The 19,423-nt window shown below is 43.4% G+C and overlaps 1 protein-coding gene across 2 annotated transcripts in view; it reads right to left on the minus strand.

Annotated features, from left to right (window-relative positions):
* Nucleotides 1–4,473: 4,473 nt before the first annotated feature.
* The window catches only part of PHF8 (PHD finger protein 8), a gene marked incomplete at both ends in the record, with an annotated part of 115,353 nt that continues 100,403 nt past the window's right edge, over nt 4,474–19,423 (minus strand). For both annotated transcript variants that reach the window (XM_080719622.1, XM_080719621.1), the window contains 3 exons: nt 4,474–4,562; nt 5,846–6,182; nt 13,218–13,327. In XM_080719622.1, coding sequence (XP_080575748.1) covers nt 4,474–4,562; nt 5,846–6,182; nt 13,218–13,327 — 536 coding nt within the window. The remainder of the gene's footprint in view (nt 4,563–5,845; nt 6,183–13,217; nt 13,328–19,423) is intronic.

Consider the following 19,423-nt stretch of genomic DNA (forward strand, 5'->3'; position numbering starts at 1 on the left):
GCTTCGAACCTGCGCAATCCTCCTGTCTCTGCCTCCCAAGCACGGGGATTACAAGTGTGCCACCACACCCGGCTTATTCTTTATTTTGAAACAGGGTCTCACTAAGTTGCGGAGGGTCTAAGTAGCTGAGGCTGCCCATGAATCGTGATCCTCTGGTCTCAGCCTTCCAAATGCTGGGATTACAACATCCGCCACCGCGCCTGGCTCGAAAGATTTTCTAACACAGCGAAGAGTAAGGACATAATTTTTGGAATTGGGCAGATCCTGCTGTAGAAGACCACTGACAAGTCTGTCTCCTTACCTGAAAATTAGGGATAATTTCTCCATGGGTGATCAGTGAAGATTAAATGAGATATATTAGGTAAAATACCTAACCCAATGCCTAGCACCCAAAAGGCACTTAATAAATGGTCATAGTTAGCTGGGCATGCTGGTACACATCTGTGATCCCAGTACTCGGGAGGCTGAGATAGGAAGATCACAGGTTCAAGGCTAGACACAGCAATATAGTGAGGCTCTCAGCAATTTAGTGAAATTGTTTCAAAATAAAAAGTAAAATAGGGATGGGGGTGTAAGTCAGAGGCAGAATTCCCCTGGGTTCAATCCCCTGTACCAAAAACAAAACAAAACCAAAAATCTCTTTAGCTGGGCATGGTGGTACATGCCTGCAATCCTAGTACTTCGGAGGCTGAGAGAAGAGGATCACAGGTTCACAGCCAGCCTCAGCAACCTTGTGAGGCCCTCCACAATTTAGTGAGACCATTTCAAAAAAAAAAAAAGTAGGTTTGGGAGCATAGCTTGGAGGTAGAACACCCCTGGGTTCAATCTTTGGTACCCCCCAAAATGGTCATGGTTATCAGTTAGAGGCAGCAGAACACAGATAATAAGAACACAGATTCTAGTCGGGCGTGGTGGTACACACTTTTAATCCCAGCATCTGGGAGACGGACTGGAGGATTGTGGGTCGCAGCCAGCCTCAGCTACTTAGACCCTCTGCAACTTAGTGAGACCCTGTTTCAAAATAAAAGAATACAAAATGCGGCAGGGGGTGTATCTCAGAGGTCCAATACCTCTGGGTTCCACCCCCAGACCCATAAAAAATGAACACAGATTCTAGAACCACGCTGCTTCCAGAATTTACTGTATGTGAGATGCTGGAAAGTTCTTTTGCCTGTTTACTCATTGGTAGAATGAGGATGCTGGTGAAGATGAAACAAGTCACTATACTTACAGTACTATGCTCAGTGCCTGAACATGGAAACGAGTGTGATGGGTTAGGTCTGATAATTATATTTCAACCTTTGCACTGGTCCTATGCACTACAATCAAGTCCAAATTGTACCACCAGCGCCTAGAGGAGATGTCAGAGAAAAAGGTATCTCACATTCTGAGAAAGAGGATTTGGGTGTAGCCAGTAAAGCCTTCCATTAAACTTGTCAGGCTCCTTGCAATTGTACATCCTTTCTTTTTTTTTTTTTTTTTTGGTGGTTCTGGGGTTCCTGGAAGCCCTTCTACCTCTGGGCTACACTCCCAGACCTATTTTATATTTTTGAGACAGGGTCTCTTACGCCAGCGCAGCTGGCTTCGAACCTGCGCGATCCTCCTGTCTCCGCCTCCCAAGCGCGGGGATTACAAGCGTGCGCCACCACGCCCGGCGTTTGTACATCCTTTCTTTTCTTTTCTTTATTTTTTCAGTACTGGGGATGGAACCCAGGGACATTCTACCTCCGAGCGACACCCCCAGCCCTATTTTTTTATTCTTTATTTTGAAACAGGGTCTCAATGAGTTGCACAGGGCCTCACTGAGTAGCTGAGGCTGTCTGTGAACCCGTATCCTCCTGTCTCAGCCACCCAAATGCTGGGATTTCAAGCGTGTGCCCCCACACCCGGCTACATCCTCTCTTTTCTGCTCACTGTATTTCAGGAGTGTGAACTATGCCCCTCCAGAGGGCAGGGATCTTGATCCCTTCTCACCTCAGGTTGAAGGGTGGGCACCAGGGAAAACCCACTGATGACTCACTGATGGAAAGACAGAGAGAAAGCACCACATCCCTGGATCTTGTACCACACCATCACAGTCACCATCACACAAAAAAAGAATGCCAAGCAAAGCACTTGCCAAGATAAATCACTTTTATCTCTATAGGAAAGGGAGGATCTAAAAAAAATATAAATTACATTAGTAACACAAGAAAAAAACGGGGCAAAAAACAACAGAGAAATCCAGATGATACTACTCTAACCTATTTATAAAAAGGCCCTGCATCAGAAATTCACAATCCTACCCACTTCTAAAAATATATTTAGACATGTACAGAAGCGGTGGGTTTGTTTTTAAATTGTTTGCTTTTTTGTAAAAATATATTAAAGGTGAATAGAAATCCTCTCTCCCTGCCCCCTCTCCCACCCCCAGTTCTCTGCTGGGGATTAGAGATCAGAGGTAACTATCTCACCATGTTCTAAACCTTGGTTACTACCACTTCCAACCCCTCCCCAACTCACTTCACTTAGAACCTGAAACATTAAAACAAAAACAAAACAAAAAACACACTAGCCTCTTTGGAAAAGCATAACTCTGAGGGTAAACTTGCTTTTCATTGGAAACAACACAAAACAACAAACAGAAGACTCTCAGAACCCAACTAAACTAAATAAACCCAGTCAAATGGAGGATTGGGTTTTAGCTCCACAGAAACTTTTTAACAAAGATACAGAGGAAGAAGAGGTATGGAATCAGGGGTATCTGCTAGCAATTAGCTGCCTTTGAAAGATCAAGGGTGTTAATGGGCAAAAGGGCCGGGGACTTGGTCTTAATGACAGCAGTCAGTGTTTAGTCAGGCAGCTGCTTACATAGGGACAGAGGCTTCTGCCCTCCTCTCACTACCTCTGGCTGCCTTGAAATCCCTAAGATAAGCAAAGTTGGGTGGAAACAGAGGGAAGGGGAATAGGGAGCTCACGTGCTAGGGGGGAGGTAGCCAGGCTTTTTGCCTTTGGTGTGACTAGTTGGGAGGACTGCTTGGCTCCTGGGATCCCCAAGGTAGAAAAGCAAATAGGCTAAAGGACCCCTGATTCCAAGGAAGGACAGTAGAGGAGGGGCCATGGAGAAGAGACAGACTACAGACACAATGACAGGAAGCCTCACAAATTCCCTGTGGCCTGCATGATAGCCGTTAAGTTCCCTAGAAGTGCAAGGCCAGCTGGGGGTGAGGCTGGAGAGGAGGGTGGAGGACAGGAACACACTCCACTTGGACCATGCCAAAATGGGGTGGGGGAGGGGTGTTCTTCATCAAGTCCACTTTGCCGATGAGGCGAGACAAGAGGGAGGTGGGGCACTGTCAGGACAATGGACGCAGTACACAAAGGAAAGAGCAGGGAGGGAGATCAGATGGTTTGCTCCTTCACAGATGGGCATCTCTTCTCTAGACACGGGCTCTCGAGTAGCCCGTGTATGCTCTGTTTAAACGCTGACCTGCGGTCTGTAAGTGCAAAGGCCCAGGAGTGAAGATATAAGCCTTTAGTCTTCAGACTAAGACCTCAGGTGGGGAAAGAAGCATGGAGATTCCCGATGAAGGAGCCAGACCGGCCCACCACGCCTGCTCCAGAAGGTCCAGGCCGAGCTCTGCAGTGTGGATGGAGGAGCCAGCTGGCAGGCCAGGCTTATGTGTGTTAGCCACAGGTGATCTCAGGCTTGCCACCTGCTGGAGCCCAGCCTCAGAACAAGTATAATGTTCTAAGATCTTGGCGCTCACCCTGGGGTAAGGGGCTTCGTGTGTCACCAGCCAAAAGTAGCTTCCTCCAATGCACTACAGCGTTATGGTCAAAGGCTCGGGCTTCTGTCCTTGCCCCACCTTGAACAGTGATGGGAATGGCCTTTCTTCCCAAGGAGAAGTAAAATCAGCCATTCTAGGCCATCTCTGGAAATGGCCACAGTGGGGCAGTCAGGGGATCCGGCTCTTCTCTTTTTTTCCATCAAGTATTTGGCAAGAGGGGGCAGAGACCGCAGCCTTCTCCCAGGACCAAGCCTGGAGGTGGGAGTAGCAGGGAAAGGAAGTGCAGAGGGGTAGGTGACTGGAGACGGGGAAGCAGGGAGCTGCCCAGGCTCTCTTCATGCCTCTCCTCCTCCTGTTTCAGCACTGGGGTGCAGGACAAGAGTAAAGGACAGGCCAAGCAGGTGGAGGGGAAATGGGTTGAAGGAGCAGAGAGGGCGCTAGTCAGTTGGCAATCTCTCCTGTTTACCTGCTGCTCTGGGTGTGGAAAAGGAAGGCAGGGTGTTCAAGTGGAAGGGGGAGGAGTCAGGGGAGTCAGGGAGAGGTCTGTAGGGTTGTCCATGCCTTTGGTCAGTCCCAAGAAAGCAGGATAATGCGCCTCAGCACCTTGTCCGGGGCAGATGGGATCCAGAAGTGCCCCGAAAGTTGACAATGGAGAAGGCAATGGGGGTGAAGGGACGAGGAGTGGGACGCGAGGGGTCTTGGTTCACAGAAGTAGTTTGCCATTTCTGTGGATTTTCAGGATGCGGCCGAGTCTCTGCTTGGCTGTGGCCAGGCCCTTTTTGGGACGCTTTCCTGTGGGGGAAGGGAAAAGTAAGCAAGGGTTTCAGCAGCAACTCTGGCACTAAGTGTTCTCAGGCCACCTCTCCTTGTGTTTCTCTCCCCAGAGTTTCTTCATCCTTAGGCCATATTGGCCAACAAACACTCCTTTTCTGTGGTACTGGGGACCAAACCCAGAGACATTCTACCTCCCAGGTACACCCCCAGCCCTTTTGTACTTTTTGTTTTGGAACAGTCTTGCTAGGTTGCTGAGAGTCTTGCTATGTGGCAAAGGCTGGCCTCAAACCTGTGATCCTCCTGCCTCAGCCTCCCAAGTGCTAGGATTACAGGCATGCACCACCACACCGGGCTCAAGGAGCCCTCCTTAATCACTTCCAGCCAATACCATGTGCCTTGGCTCTTCCTCCCCTCACTTCCTGCAGCAGCTGTAGTCGCCCTACTTATAGTCTGTCTGGTTTCTTTTCCCTAGTGAATTCTTTTGGTCCCAATCATTTCCAGGGAGGTGAATGTGCTTTCACATCCTTTTATCACACTCAACAGGGTTGAAGAATCACCTGGTTAGTGATTATGGTCCAATGTTCCTGATGCCACCATTCCTGGGGCCTTGTTTCATTAGAAATTCATCCTCATCAAGCCCGAATACTATACAAACCTCAGTGCCACTGGGATGTATGTACTCTAGGGGCTGAGCTCTGAAGGCCAAAGTGGGGGAAAAGGTAGGCTTGAGACCCTTCTCTCTTGCATCCTTTTTTTCCCCCTTTTGGTCCTGGGAATTGAACTCAGGGGCATTATACCTCTGAGCTATACCCCCAGCACTTTTTGTTTTGAAACAGGGTCTTTGGTTGCGGAGAGTCTGGCTAAGTTGCAGAGGCTGGCCTTGATCCTCCTGTCTCAGCCTCCCAAGTACTGGGATTACAGGTGTGTGCCACTGCGCCTGGCTTCACTTGCCTCTTTCTTCCTTTCCACCTCCCAGATCCTATTCGATCATCTTCATGTTTAATCAGTTGATCCCTCCCTTTCCATCAGCTTGGCCAGAGCTCCGCTTTTCTGCACTCCTGCCTGAATCTCTGTATGTGTCTCCTTGGCACATCTCCCACTGTCAGTCCACCCTCCTCTCACCACCAGAAGGACTTTTCTGAATCTGAATTTGATCTTGCCTCTATTTAAAATCAGTCAACATTTTTCCACAGCCAGTGGGATCAAGTGCAGGCAGCTTAGGTTGGCTTTCAGTGTCCCTCCCTGGTGTTGGAGCAGGCGGCTTTAGACCTCCGGTTTCTACCACCATATGGCTGTTGTACCTTGTCCTGCCTGATTGCTCTGGGAGCCAACTGAGGGGCGCCGCTGGGACAAGAAGACGCCGGGGGCCATGGGTGTGGTGCTGCGGTTTGCCTGTGCCATGCCAAAGGCATTGGGACGAGCAGTATACTCGTGGTCAGCAAGACTTCCTGACAGAGCCTCTTGCTTAGGCTCAGGCGGAGGCAGGGGTGAGGCGGCAAGAGGCTGCTGGGGGGTAGTGGCCAGTGTTGGGGTGGGTACTGTCACGCTGAGATTGGAGTCTTGAGGGCGAGGCTGTTCTACCTCCTTCAGCAGAGGCTTCTTCTTGATATATTTCTTTTTTTGGGCCTTCTGCAGCTCCTAAAACACAAGCCAGGTGGGAATAGAGATTGAGGAGTGAAGAAGAGATTCCCAGGAAAAGTAAAAAAGGCAGCAGTCAACCTGGCTATGTAGTCCACTACTCCCTCCACACACCCACACCTAGCCAGGACGTACACACAGCACACAGCTTTCTACTACACGAGGTATCACCCATCCTTAAGTCATCACTGCCAAGGAGCAGTCCAGTGGCAAGAGAACTGCAAATGGCCTTGGATACTTGGGTTTGGGTCCTAGTGTTGTCATTAGTGAGGTGAACTATGAATACTTCCGATAACAGCTAAATTTAAACCAGCAGCTGAGGTACTTTCTATGCTGTATATTACTTAGTCCTCATACTAGCCCTAAGAAGAAAAATCCCTCATCTTACAGATAAGAAAACTGAGGTACAGAGAGACTGAGTCATATCCTGGAACTGTAGCCTCAGAGCTACAAAGTAATTAGGTCCAGGATATGAGCAGGTCTGACGACACTTCTGCAAACTTCTCAAAATGGAGCATCAGATAGTAGAGGCATCATTAGCTTTGGAACGAGACCGTCCAGAGTTCAAATGCAGGTATGTGCTCCCTAAGGTGGAAGACTGTGATCAAAGTCACTAACCTTTCTGAATCCTAGCTTCTTTATCTATAAAGTGTGTAAAATAAGATCTGTTTCTCAGGGTTGTAGGAAAGATTCAATAAAATAATGATGTAAAATCACATAGCACATGATAGGAGCTCAACAAGTGCTAAAGTATTATTCTACCTCTATTTCTTAAAATGGCTAATCTTCATCTTGCCGGTCCTTTTCTTCTTCTTCTTCTTCTCCTTCTCCTTCTTCTTCTTTTTTTTTTTTTTTGCATGTCTGGGGATGGAACCCAGGGGCATTCGACCTCCAAGCTACACCCTCTGCCCTATTTTTTATTCTTTATTTAAAAATAGAGTCTCATTAAGTTGCGGAGGGCCTCACTAAGTAGGTAGCTGAGGCTGTCTGTGAACAGTGACCCCTGAACATGATCCTTTGGTCTCAGCCTCCCAAACGCTGGGATTATAAGTGTGTGCTACCACACCTGGCTCTGGTCCTTTTCTTCTAACAGAGGACCTGACAATCTTCTAGATCACTACGTCTAAAACCTCATTTTAGATGGAAGGGACAAATAAGGAGCTGTGTCACTTCCCCTAGTACCTAGGTTTATCCATCCATTGCTCTCTGCCTGTGTAGTTGAGGAATCTGAAGCCCTGAGAACCTGGGCAAGTGGTGCTTCACCTTCTAACTCTAACATACTACATGGCCACACAGACCAACTCAGTGATTACATTTCTTTGCCTTCTCTTGGCAACATGAACTTAGCCCTGCCTCTGGAGAATATGACAGGCTGCGGCTACCATAAGTAGTTTCTGGGTGACAATAGGAATATTGGTAATACATGCCAGGCACTGTTCTATAATTGCTCATTTTATCCTTATAAGAACTTAAACAAGAATTATAGTCCATCTTAAGAATGAAGGAACTATGGCAAAGAAAGGCTAAATCACTTTTCCAAGGTCACAGGACTAATAAGTGGCCAAGTTGGGATTCAGACCTAAGCCATCTGGTTTCAGAATCTCTTTTCTCAGTTATACTGCCAACACAAGGAATGGCACTTCCGTCCCCTTTTCTTTCATCTGACTCCACAAATTTTCTCATCACATTTACATTACTTAGCTTAAATTATTCTACTTTCAGCCCAGTGTGGTGGCAAACACCTTTAATCCCAGTACTTGGGAGGCTGAGACAGAAGGATCACAGGTTCAAGGACAGCCTTAGTAATACAATGAGATGCTCAGTAACCTAGCAAGATCCTGTTGTTTTTTTTTTTTTGTTTTTTTTTTTTTTTTTTTTTTTTTTTTTGTGTGTGTGTGTGTGTGTGTCACTCAGGATGGAACCCAGGGGCATTCTACCTCCGAGCTACATCCTAGCCCTATTTTTGATTATTTTAAAACAGGGTCTCACCAAGTTGCAAAGGGCCTCATTAAGTAGTTGAGGCTGTCCTGTCTCAGCTTCCCAAATGCTGGGATTACAAGCGTGCACCAGCACACCCGGCTGAGACCCTCTTTCAAAACAAAAAAGAAGAGCAGGTCGAGGTGCACATCTATAATCACAGTACTTAGGAGGCAGAGACAGAAGGCTCACAGGTTTGAGGACAGCCTCAGCAACCAGTGAGACTCTCATCAGCCTAGTGAGATCCTGTTTCAAAATAAAAATAAAATAGGGCTAGGTGTGTAGCTCAGAGGTAGAATACTCCCTGGGTTCAATCCTCAGTACCCCAAAATAAATAAATAAAATAAAAATAAAATAAAAAATAAAAAGGGGCGTAGCCCAGAGGTAAAACACCCCTCGGTTCAATCCTTAGTACCAAAGTAAATGTGTGTGTGTGTGTGTGTGTGTGTGTGTGTGTGTGTGTATGTTTTCTACTTTTGCTGCCAAACTCTTTCCCATATAATAATTCAGATATCCCCAAAGATGACTAGACTGTCTAATAATAGGACCATTTTACCTTGTCACCTTGCCAAATTCCTTGTTGAACAACCTGTTACCAGCTCTCCACCCAGGTTCAAACTACCTGGCCTGATATTCATGGTCTTCTACTGTGGCTACTTATACTTACCTAATCCACAAGATAATTATGGGAAGCTAACATGCCTACAGTCCTTATTTTATACAAAGTGCCATTCTAGGCACTTGTGTGTGTATATGTATATAGATAACAATATATCTCATTTAATTCTAAAAGAAAGTTTACAAGGTTGAGGAAAAAATTAAGTAACTTGTCCAAAGGGTAGAACTAGGATTCAAAGCCAGCAGGCTGGCTCCTGAACTTATTGTTTTCACTGTTACTTATTTTATCTTACAGTCCCAAATGAAGCCTCAGATCCAGACAGATCTCCTTGTTTATTCATTCACTCACCCCAACACTGAATAAACACATATGCTTATCATAGTGGGGATACCATGTTAAATTAAATATATCCCCACTCTTGAAGCATTTATAGTTTAGTATAGGATGCAAGAAAATACACTGATCATTTTAAATACCATGAGAGATTTGCTGTGGAAGAATAAAAGAAGGCCACTGAATTAAAGCGGTAGTCAGTAGTGTGAGGGGTGCTAAAAGATAGCACTGGAGAAGACACAATTCCAGATGGGCAGAAGGAATGGCTGGTGCCAGCACAAAGGCATGAGAGAGTCTGAGGCATGGAGCAAGCCAGGAGTACTGCAGTGTAGAATGGCTGGTGTAAGTGGTGTGCATGGGGAGGTCAGCAGGGAGAGGTAACTAGAGACTAGATCAAGTGGGCCTTGTGTGCTCTACCAAGGAGGAAATTTCCTTCTATTGGAATGCCTCCCTGTCCCCTACCAAAAGCTCAGCTTGCAAAGTCCTCCCCAAGATCAAGACCCCTTTTTTGTAGTACTGGGGATGGAACCCAGGGGCATTCTACCTCCGAGCTACACCCCCAGCCCTATTTTTTATTCTTGATTTTGAAACAGGGTCTTACTGAGTTGCAAAGGGCCTCACTAAGTAGCCGAGGCTGTCTGCAAACTTGGATCCTCCTGTCTCAGCCTCCCAAATGCTGGGATTACAAGCGTGTGCCACCACCCCCGGCTAACACCTTTTTTTGAAGTAATTCCTGATCAGTCCAAACAGAAGTTACTTTGTAAAAGGCACTAAGAGTAGTTTCCACACTTTTAGTTTCTCTGTTTATTTAAAATAGTACAACTTCTTTTTAAAAATTAATTACATCTTGCATGGAACTGTGATATATATCTATATGTACATATACATGTATCTATATATGGATCTATATTTCTGTATCTATATGTATGTACGTATATATATCTATATCTATATCTAAAACAGAGAGAAGTTCTGGTAAAAAAAAAAAAGGCCACCTGTCCATTTTGGTCTCTGCTGGTACCCAACAACAGCTTCCAAAACATTTCTTTTTTTATTGTGACATTGGGGATTGAACCCAGGGGCATTTTACCTCTGAGCTACAGTCTTAGACCTTTTTAATTCTTGTTTTGGAACTGGGTCTTGCTAGGTTGCTGAGAGTCTCATTAAGTTGCTGAGGATGGTCTTGAGCCTGCACTCCTCCTGTCCCAGCCTCTCAAGTACTGGGATTACAAGCATGTGTCACCATGCCCTGCTCTCCAAGTAATTTCTAAGAAACTACAGCTCTATAAAGAATATCATATAGCTGGGCATGGTGGTGTACACTTATAATCCCAGCATTTGGGAGGCTGAAACAAGAGAATCTGGATTCATGGGCAGCCTCAGCTACTTAGTGAGGCCCTTTGCAACTCAGTGAGACCCTGTTTCAAAATAAAAAATAAAAAATAGGGTTGGGGGCCGGGCGTGGTGGCACACGCTTGTAATCCCCGCACTTGGGAGGCGGAGACAGGAGGATTGTGCAGGTTCAAAGTCAGCCGCGCTGGCTTAAGAGACCCTGTTTCCAAATAAAAATATCAAAATGGGTGTGGGAGTGTAGCCCGGAGGTAGAAGGGTTTCCAGGAACCCCAGTACCACCACCACCAAAAAAAAAAATAGGGTTGGGAGTGTAGCTCAGAGGTAGAATGCTCCTGGGTTTCAACCCCAGTACTGCAAAAAAAGAATATCATATGAAAAACATCAATAGCATATTAAACACATCATTCTATATATTTAAATAGGATATAATTATTAAAATACAAATTAAAACTGTTTTATTTAAATATTAAGTAACATTAAATTTGAAGTTAGAGGATGTGAGTTTGAATCTTGTCTCCTCCATTTACTGGCTGTCTTATCCTGGACTAGTCACTTAAAGTGAGACTCATTTTCTTCACCTGTAAAATGATGAAAATATCACCTATTGAATAAGACTATTGGGCATATTACATTAAACACTGTACACAGAAGAACTCAACATAATGCAGATGTTCAATGTTCTATGCTATAGGATGTAACATGAGAAAGTAAGGAGATTTGGGTAAGGAAAACACTAGAACATTCACCTTCAAATGCTTCCAGGGTTTTTGAGCATATTACATATGTAAAGAGCGCTTGTCGTCCAGCTGGGCATGGTGGTGCACGCTTGTAATCCCCGCGCTTGGGAGGCTGAGACAGGAGGATCACGCAGGTTCGAAGCCAGCCTCAGTTACTTAGTGAGGCTCTCAGCAACTTAGTGAGACCCTGTTTCCAAATAAAGTATAAAATAGGCCTAGGAGTATAGCCCAGAGGTAGAAAAGCCCCTGTTCCACCCCCAGTAAAACACACACACACACACACACACACACACACACACACACACACACACAAAATGCTCTTCGGGCATAGTGGTGTAACACCTATAATTCCAGTACTTGGGAGGCTGAGACAGAAGGATCAAATGTTCGAGGACTGCCTCAATAAGTAGTGAGACTTTCATCAATCTAATGAGACCTATTTCAAAATAAAAATAAAATAGGGCTGAGAGTACAGCTCAGAGGTAGAATACCCCCTGGGTTCAATCTCCAGTATAACACACACAAAAAGAGAAGAGTTCTGCAGTCAGGTATGGTGGCATATACCTGTACAGGGGAGAATGAGACAGGAGGTTTGCAGGTTCCAAATCAGCCTTAGCAACACAGCAAGGCACTTAACAATTTAGCAAGACCCTTTTACAAAATAAAATAGAAGAATGCCCCTGGGTTCAATGCCCAATACAAAAAATAAAAAAAGAAAAGAAAGAACTCTGTAAACTATAATGCTATGTGGTAAAGTTAATTTTAGTGAGGATGATCCTTTAGGACAAAAAACAAATAGTGACTGATGTTTTCTTGAAAAGCAAGGGGTAAAGATCAAGGTAATAATAGTATTTGATAGAGGACAAGAAAAATCTCTTTTTTTTTGGTAGTACACTTTCCAAGGGCATTTAACCACTGAGCAATACCCATAGCCCCTTTTGTTCTTTATTTTGAAACAGGGTCTTGCAAAGTTGCCTAGATTGGCCTTCAAATTGTGATCCTCCTGCCTCAGCCTTCCAAGTAGCTGGGATTATAGACATGTATCCCACGGCAGGCATAAAAACTTTTTTTTCTTTTTTTTAACATACATTTATTGGAACATTGTAATCTCACATTATAATGAAATTCAGAATGATAGGGACATACATGCAGACAGTACTTGGTGAGTTTCCCTGATGCTCAAAAAATTCTTTTTCTTTTTTTTTTTTTGCGGGTCTGCGGATGGAACCTAGAGGCATTTGACCTCCAAGCTCCACCCCCTGCCCTATGTTTTATTCTTAATTTTGAAACTGGGTCTCACTAAGTTGCGGAGGGTCTCACTAAGTAGATGAGGCTGTTCGCGAACCGCGATCCTCCTGTCTCAGCCTCCCGAATGCCGGGATTATAAGCATGCGCCACTACGCCCGGCTCAAGAACTTCTTTCTAATAGAACCAATCCTGATACTGGTGAGTAGCTGAGAACTGAAGTGCACTCAGCAGAGTTACCTTCTTGGGACTTCTGTCTGAAGGCAAAGGATAGATCTGGTCCTTCCCATCTGAGGGAATTTTTTTTTTTTTTGCGGTACTGGGGATGGAACCCAGAGGCATTTTACCTCTGATCTACACCCCCAGTCCTATTTTTTATTCTTTATTTTGAAACAGGGTCTCAATGAGTTACAAAGGGTGTCAGCCTCTCCCAAATGCTGAGATTACAAGTGTGTGCCACCATGCCCAGCTTCCCATCTGAGAGGATTTTTAAGGCACCCAGAAGGCAAGTAGTATCAGCAAGGGCTTTCCTCTGGGCCCCACATTCTCTTTCTTAAACCGTGTTGACTATGTAATTATGAAAGTAGCATGGTATGGAACTGGGACGTAAAGGTTATATGAGGCTGCTAGGATATTGTCTGGATAAAGACTGAAGCTTACTCACTCCCTACTGAGACAATAGTGGAATCCTATCAGCCTGAAAGTCTGAGTGTTGAGGCTTAGCCACACTGGAATAAGTGGCAGGGTCTTTGCCTGAGTGCCAGCACCTACCTGCTGGGCCAGCTTTGCAGCTGCTGCAGCCAATCCTGTCTCAATGGAGGCGACTCGGGTACCTTCACGCACAGGACGGTCCTGCTTGGGTAGGGTTGGTGTTACTCGTGCTGCAAGGGAAACAGGATGAGGTGTCAACAAGATATTTTCCTGTATCAGCTGTATTTTCTGCCTCCAGAGTTGACTTTTCTTTTTTTTTCTTTTTTCTTTTTCTTTTTTTGCGGGTCTGGGGATGGAACCCAGGGGCATTTCACCTCCAAGCTATATCCTCTTTCCTGCTCTATTTTTTTATTCTTTATTTTGAAACAGGGTCTCACTAAGGCACAAGGCCAGATTTTCCTTCCCATAAGGGAAATACCCAAAGCCCACAATTGATTAAAGGATGAAAATCAACCTCCTTGGCTTGGAATTTAAGGTTGTTTATGGGTGATTTTTTTGTTTGTTTTTGTACTGAAGATTGAAACCAGGGATATTCTCCAAGCTATACCCCAGGCCATTTTATATTTCATTTTGAAACAGGGTTTTGCTAAGTTGCTGAGGTTCTTGCTAAGTTGCTGAGGCTGGCCTTGAATTTAAAATCGAACTCAAAGACAAGCAAGAATACTAACTATGATATGAGACAAGTTAGACTTCATGCCCAAGTTTATTAGAAGAGACAAATCAGGTCATTTTTACTGGTTGGTAAAAGGAACAACCCAGCAAGAGGAAATAATAATAGTTATTGGGGCATAACATTTATGCCCCAAACAGAGGTGCAGCTACTTTCATAAAACAAACTATTTTTGACAAAAAGGCCAAAAATATATACTGGGAAAAGATATCCTATTCCACAAAAGCTGTTGGCAAAACTGGCTAACCATTTGCAGAAAAATGGAAATAAATCCTACTTTCTCACCCTGTACAAGAGTCAATTCAAGAGGGATCGAAGACTTAGGCATAAGAAACTAAAAGGCGAATCAGTATGTGGGATTGCATTAAATTGAAGAGCTTCTGTACAGAAAAGGAAAGTAATCAAGAACCTCAACTCAGAGCCAATAGAATGGGAGGAGATTTTTGCCACTTACTCCTCTGATAGAGGATTAATATCTAGAATATACACAGAACTCAAGAAACTCAGCACTAAGAAAACAAATAACCCAATCAAAAATGGGCAGTGAACTAAATAGACACTTCATGAAAGAAGAAATTCAGATGGTCAATAAATGCATGAAAATATGCTCAGCATCATTAGCAATCAGAGAGACGTAAATCAAAACTACCCTGAGGTTTCACCTAACTTCAACTAGAATGGCAATCATTCAAAACAAACAACAAATGCTGGCAAGGATGTGGAGAAATGGGAACTCTAAAACATTGTTGGTGGGATTCCAAATTAGTGTGACCACTTTGGAAAACAGTATGGAGGATTCTCAGAAGAATGGGAACAAATTTACCATTTGATCCAGCAATACCACTTCTGGGTATCTACCCAAAAGAAAGGAAACCAAACTACCAAATTAATGCATGTGTATCTATGTTCATAGCTTCACAATTCACCATAGTCAAACTATGGAACCAGCCAAGATGTATACCAACAGATGAATGGATTACAAAACTGTGGGATATGTACACAATGGGATTTTACTCAGCCATAAAAAAGTACAATTGCTGTATTTTCAGGGAAATGGATGGATCTTGAGGGCATTAGGCTAAGCAAGATTAGTCAGTCACAAAAAGTAAGGAATTGGATACTTTCCCTAATATGTGAAAGCTAGGGTGAAAGGGGTCATAGGAGAAGCTCCAGGTGAAAAAGGAGATCCTATAGAGGAGCAAATAAGGTAACCTAAATGTGGGGATGGGAGGGGGAAGAAGGAAACTCTTTAAAGTGCATGATGTACATATTCATATCCAATTCAACCACTAAACCAAGCATGGGTGGGAGGGAAGGGGGAGGGAGTGAGGTGGAGACTGGGTGGTGGCTGGCTGGGTGATGTGTGCATTTAAGTCTACACAAGTCTTTTTATCCCATTATGATGTATAAATACATTGTACCAATAAAAATATATATAAAAAAACACAATCATGTCATTTACAGAGACATGGATGGAACTGGAGAACATTATGCTAAGCGAGATCAGTCAGTCACAAAAAATAAGAAATTGGATGTTCTCCCTAATATAAAGAATCTAGGGGGAAAATGGGTCATAAGAGGGACTCTAGATGAAGAAGGAGATACTATAGATGGCAAATAAGGTGACCCAACTGAGGGGATAGAAGGGGGAAGATGGAAATTTTCTATTGCACATGATGTACTTTAACAAACATATCAATGTCAATAACGAAGCCAAACATGAGGAGGGAGTAGAAGGGAATGAGAATTGAGTAAGGGCTAATTGGGTGATGTGTGCATGCATGTCTCCACCATCTTGTACCTCATTAAGATGTATGACAATGCACCAATAAAAAAATTAAAAAAAAAGAATGTAGAGGCAATTAGAGCTTTTAGCCTTCACACACACACGCGCACACACACGTGCACACATGCACAATTTAAAGCCCTAAGATCACAAGAAGCTTTGCCTGACACATTTGAAAATCTGCAGAGATAGCAAGAGCCTTATGCTCTGCTCTAAGTGATCACACACCACTGCATTGGCTGTGATTAGGGCCTCAGTTTCCTCATTTTCTATCAAGACCCAGCCTTGATATGCAAGCTATAATAGATGTCTCTGTTTCTCTATTTTCATTTGTGACCCAGCCTAGGGTGTAAGCTCAGTATGTTACTTCAAAGTACTACCAATTAATGGGCAACTGATATGGCAGAAGTAGAAAAAAGATAACACACTCTTACACTTAAGAGTACACTGATCAGAAATGAGATAATACCAATTCAATTGCCTAAAATGAGTTGTTGGCCCTGTTGTCTTGGGAATGCTGATAAGAACACACCAATGGGAAAACTTTATTTAAGGGCCAGGGTCTCAGGGGAAGGCAGAGTTCCACTTTTGGGCTCTCCAGCGTGCCTCTTTCTTTCCTTCCTTCCTTCCTTCCTTCCTTCCTTTCTTTCTTTCTTTCTTTCTTTCTTTCTTTCTTTCTTTCTTTCTTTCTTTTTTTTGGTGGTACTGGGGATTGAACCCAGGGGTATTTTACCTTGAACTACACCTCCAGCCCTATTTTTATTCTTTATTTTGAAACAGGGATTAAGTTGGGGAGGGCCTAAGTTGCTGAGGCTGGCCTTGAACCTGTGATCCTCATGTCTTAACCTCCCAAGTACTGGGATTAAAGTGTGCACCACCACACCCAGCTCTCCAGTGTGTCTTTCAGGCACTCTGCTTTTATTCTCTTTCTTTTCTATTTCCTACTGACTTTGCAATAAAGAGTTGATGCTGCGACTTAGCTGCCTAGTAGTTTTTCCCTATTCAATAAATTCTAGTTAAGGAAAAGAGCCTGTAGCACCATTATAATCATAATATTAGTGATATCTTTATATATGGACATAGCATTATTTGAACTGTCTCCTTTCCTTTTTTTTTTTTTTTTTTTGGTGGTACTGTGGGTAGAACCCAGAGGCTTTCTACCTCTAGGCTATACTCCCAGACCTATTTTATATTTTATTTGGAAACAGGGTCTCACTAAGTAGCTGAGGCTGGCTTCCAACCTGCGTGATCCTCCTGTCTCAACCTCCCAAGCGCTGGGATTACAAGTGTGCACCACCATGCTCAGCGAACTGTTTCCTTTTCAATACTTGTTTTCCCCTTTCTACCACCCTCCGCCAAGTATTTTGCACTATTCTACCAGTTTCTCTTTTCATTGACTAAAGTCCTTTTTGTTTCTTATTTTTTCCTAGCTTCCATGTATGGGAGAAAACATACAAATCTTGGCTGCTTTTTCTCCTCTGGTGGTGGTGGTATTAGGAACTGAACCCAGAGGCATTCTACCTCTGATCTTCGCATCAGCCCCAGTTTATATTTTATTTTGAAAGAGGGTCTCACTAAGTTGCAGAGGGCCTAAATTGCTGAAGGTATTGTATACCTGTAATCCTTCTGTCTCAGCCTCCAAAGTATTGGGGTTACAGGTATGTGTCTCCATGCCCAGCTCAACCTTTGGCTTTCTGAGACTGGCCGATCTCACTTAGCATAGAATATTCTCTAATTCCATCCATTTTCTTGAAAATTACTTAATTTTGTTTTCTTTATGGCTGAGTAAAATTCACTGTGTATATAGACCATATTTTCATTATCCATTCATCACTTTTACAGTACCTTAACAATGGTGAATTAGAAACAGTTATCCCTCCTTCCTAATAGGAAAATAGGAAGTGTGTGTGTGTGTGTGTGTGTGTGTGTGTGTGTGTGTGTATGTGTGTGTGTGTGTGTGTGTGTGTGTGCTGGTACTAGGGATCAAACTCAGGAACATTCTATCTCAAGCTACACTCTCAGCTTGATTTTCTATTCTTAATTTTGTAACAGGGTCTCACTAAGTTTTGGAGGGCCTAAGTAGCTGAGGCTGGCCGAGAACCTGAGATCCTCCAGATTTAGCCTTCCAAGTACTGGGATTACAAGTGTGTATCACCATGCCCGGCCAATTTGGTTATTTTGAAATCTAATTCCTAATCCAAATAAAAAATAAAATAGGTTTGGAGTATAGTTTGTAGGTATAATACCTTTGGGTTCAATTGCTGGAACCACAAAAATAAATAAACAAATAAATAAAATATGGCTCCCAATTCTTTGAACCTTTCCTGCTGATAGGAGTCTACGTGCCCCCAACCCCCACTGAATATGAGCAGGCTTATTTGCAACGTATTGACTATGGGAGAAGTGACATCTGTGACTTTTAAGGCTAAGTTGGGAAAGGCAATTTCAGTTTCTGCAGAGCTTTCTGGAATTAGTATTCCATGTACATGGATCTGAGCTGCCATGTACAAAGAGTGAATGCCTTAAACCACCTGGCAGTGAGGGAGCTAGCCCAACGGGGAGGGCATATACTAGTACTTTGTATCCTCCCAGGATACACATCATATACATAAATGAGACTTCAGATGATTCAAATACCTGAACACCAAGTTACCCTCAGCCTTCAAAGTTTTTTCCAGCTAATGCCCTACACATTATAGAGAAAAACTGTCCTCACTGTGCTTTTTTTAAATTCCTGACCAACTGAATAAATGAACAGTAGAAAATGGTAGTTTTAAACTAGGAGAGAAAAAAGCCCTTGATTGGATTTGGACTTTAAAAAGAAAAACAAGCTATAAAAGGTAAGTGGGAAAATGTGATTATAGACAGAACATGAGAAGATCTTAGGAAAACTATTAACTTTGTTAAGTATAAATATATAGTGTCAAATAGGAAGGTATCCTTATTCTGAGATACTTAACTATTAGTGGTCAAAATATGTTATTATGGATGTATATTATTCTGAAGTGGTTCAGGAAAATTTAAACACAGCCAGATAGTTATGGACAGAACAATTATGGAAAAATGTTACAAGTATAGAATTCAGGTATTAATTATATGGGAGACATTGATGTAAGTCTTTCATGTACACAATTTTATGTGTGGTGGTATATGCTTTATAATCTCAGTTCTTGGGAGGCTGAGAAATGAGGATCACAGGTTAAAGGCCAGCCTCTAGCTGGGCGTGGTGGTGCACGCTTGTAATCCCAGCATTTGGGAGGCTGAGACAGGAGAATCACATGGGTTCAAAGCCCACCTCAGCTACTTAGTGGGCCCTTTGCAACTCAGTGAGACCTTTTCAAAAAAGAAAAAAACAGCCAGCCTCAGCAATTTATCAAGACCCTCAGCAACTTAGCAAGACCTTATTTCAAAACAAAAAAATATAAAGGGCTGGGGTGTAGCTCGGAGATAGAAAGCCCCTGGGTTCAAGCCCTAGTGCTAAAAAATTATAATAATAAAAATTTAAAATAATGAATAAGACTAAGAGATTATAATTATCAACTAAATGTGTAGTCCTTGATTGGATTCTGGTATGAATAAGCCAATAATTAAACTTATAAGAACAAATACTAAATCCAAAAGACACTTCCACTCAGGTTATCCCACAAAAAATAAAATACTTAGGAATAAACCTAAGAAAGGGCCGGGCGTGGTGGCGCATGCTTGTAATCCCCGCGCTTGGGAGGCGGAGACAGGAGGATCGCGCAGGTTCAAAGCCAGCCGCGTGCGCTGGCTTAGGAGACCCTGTTTCCAAAATGAAAATGTAAAAAT

This window comes from Muscardinus avellanarius (genome assembly GCF_963383645.1).
Source record: "Muscardinus avellanarius genome assembly, chromosome: X".
NCBI classification, from domain to species: Eukaryota; Metazoa; Chordata; class Mammalia; order Rodentia; family Gliridae; genus Muscardinus; species Muscardinus avellanarius.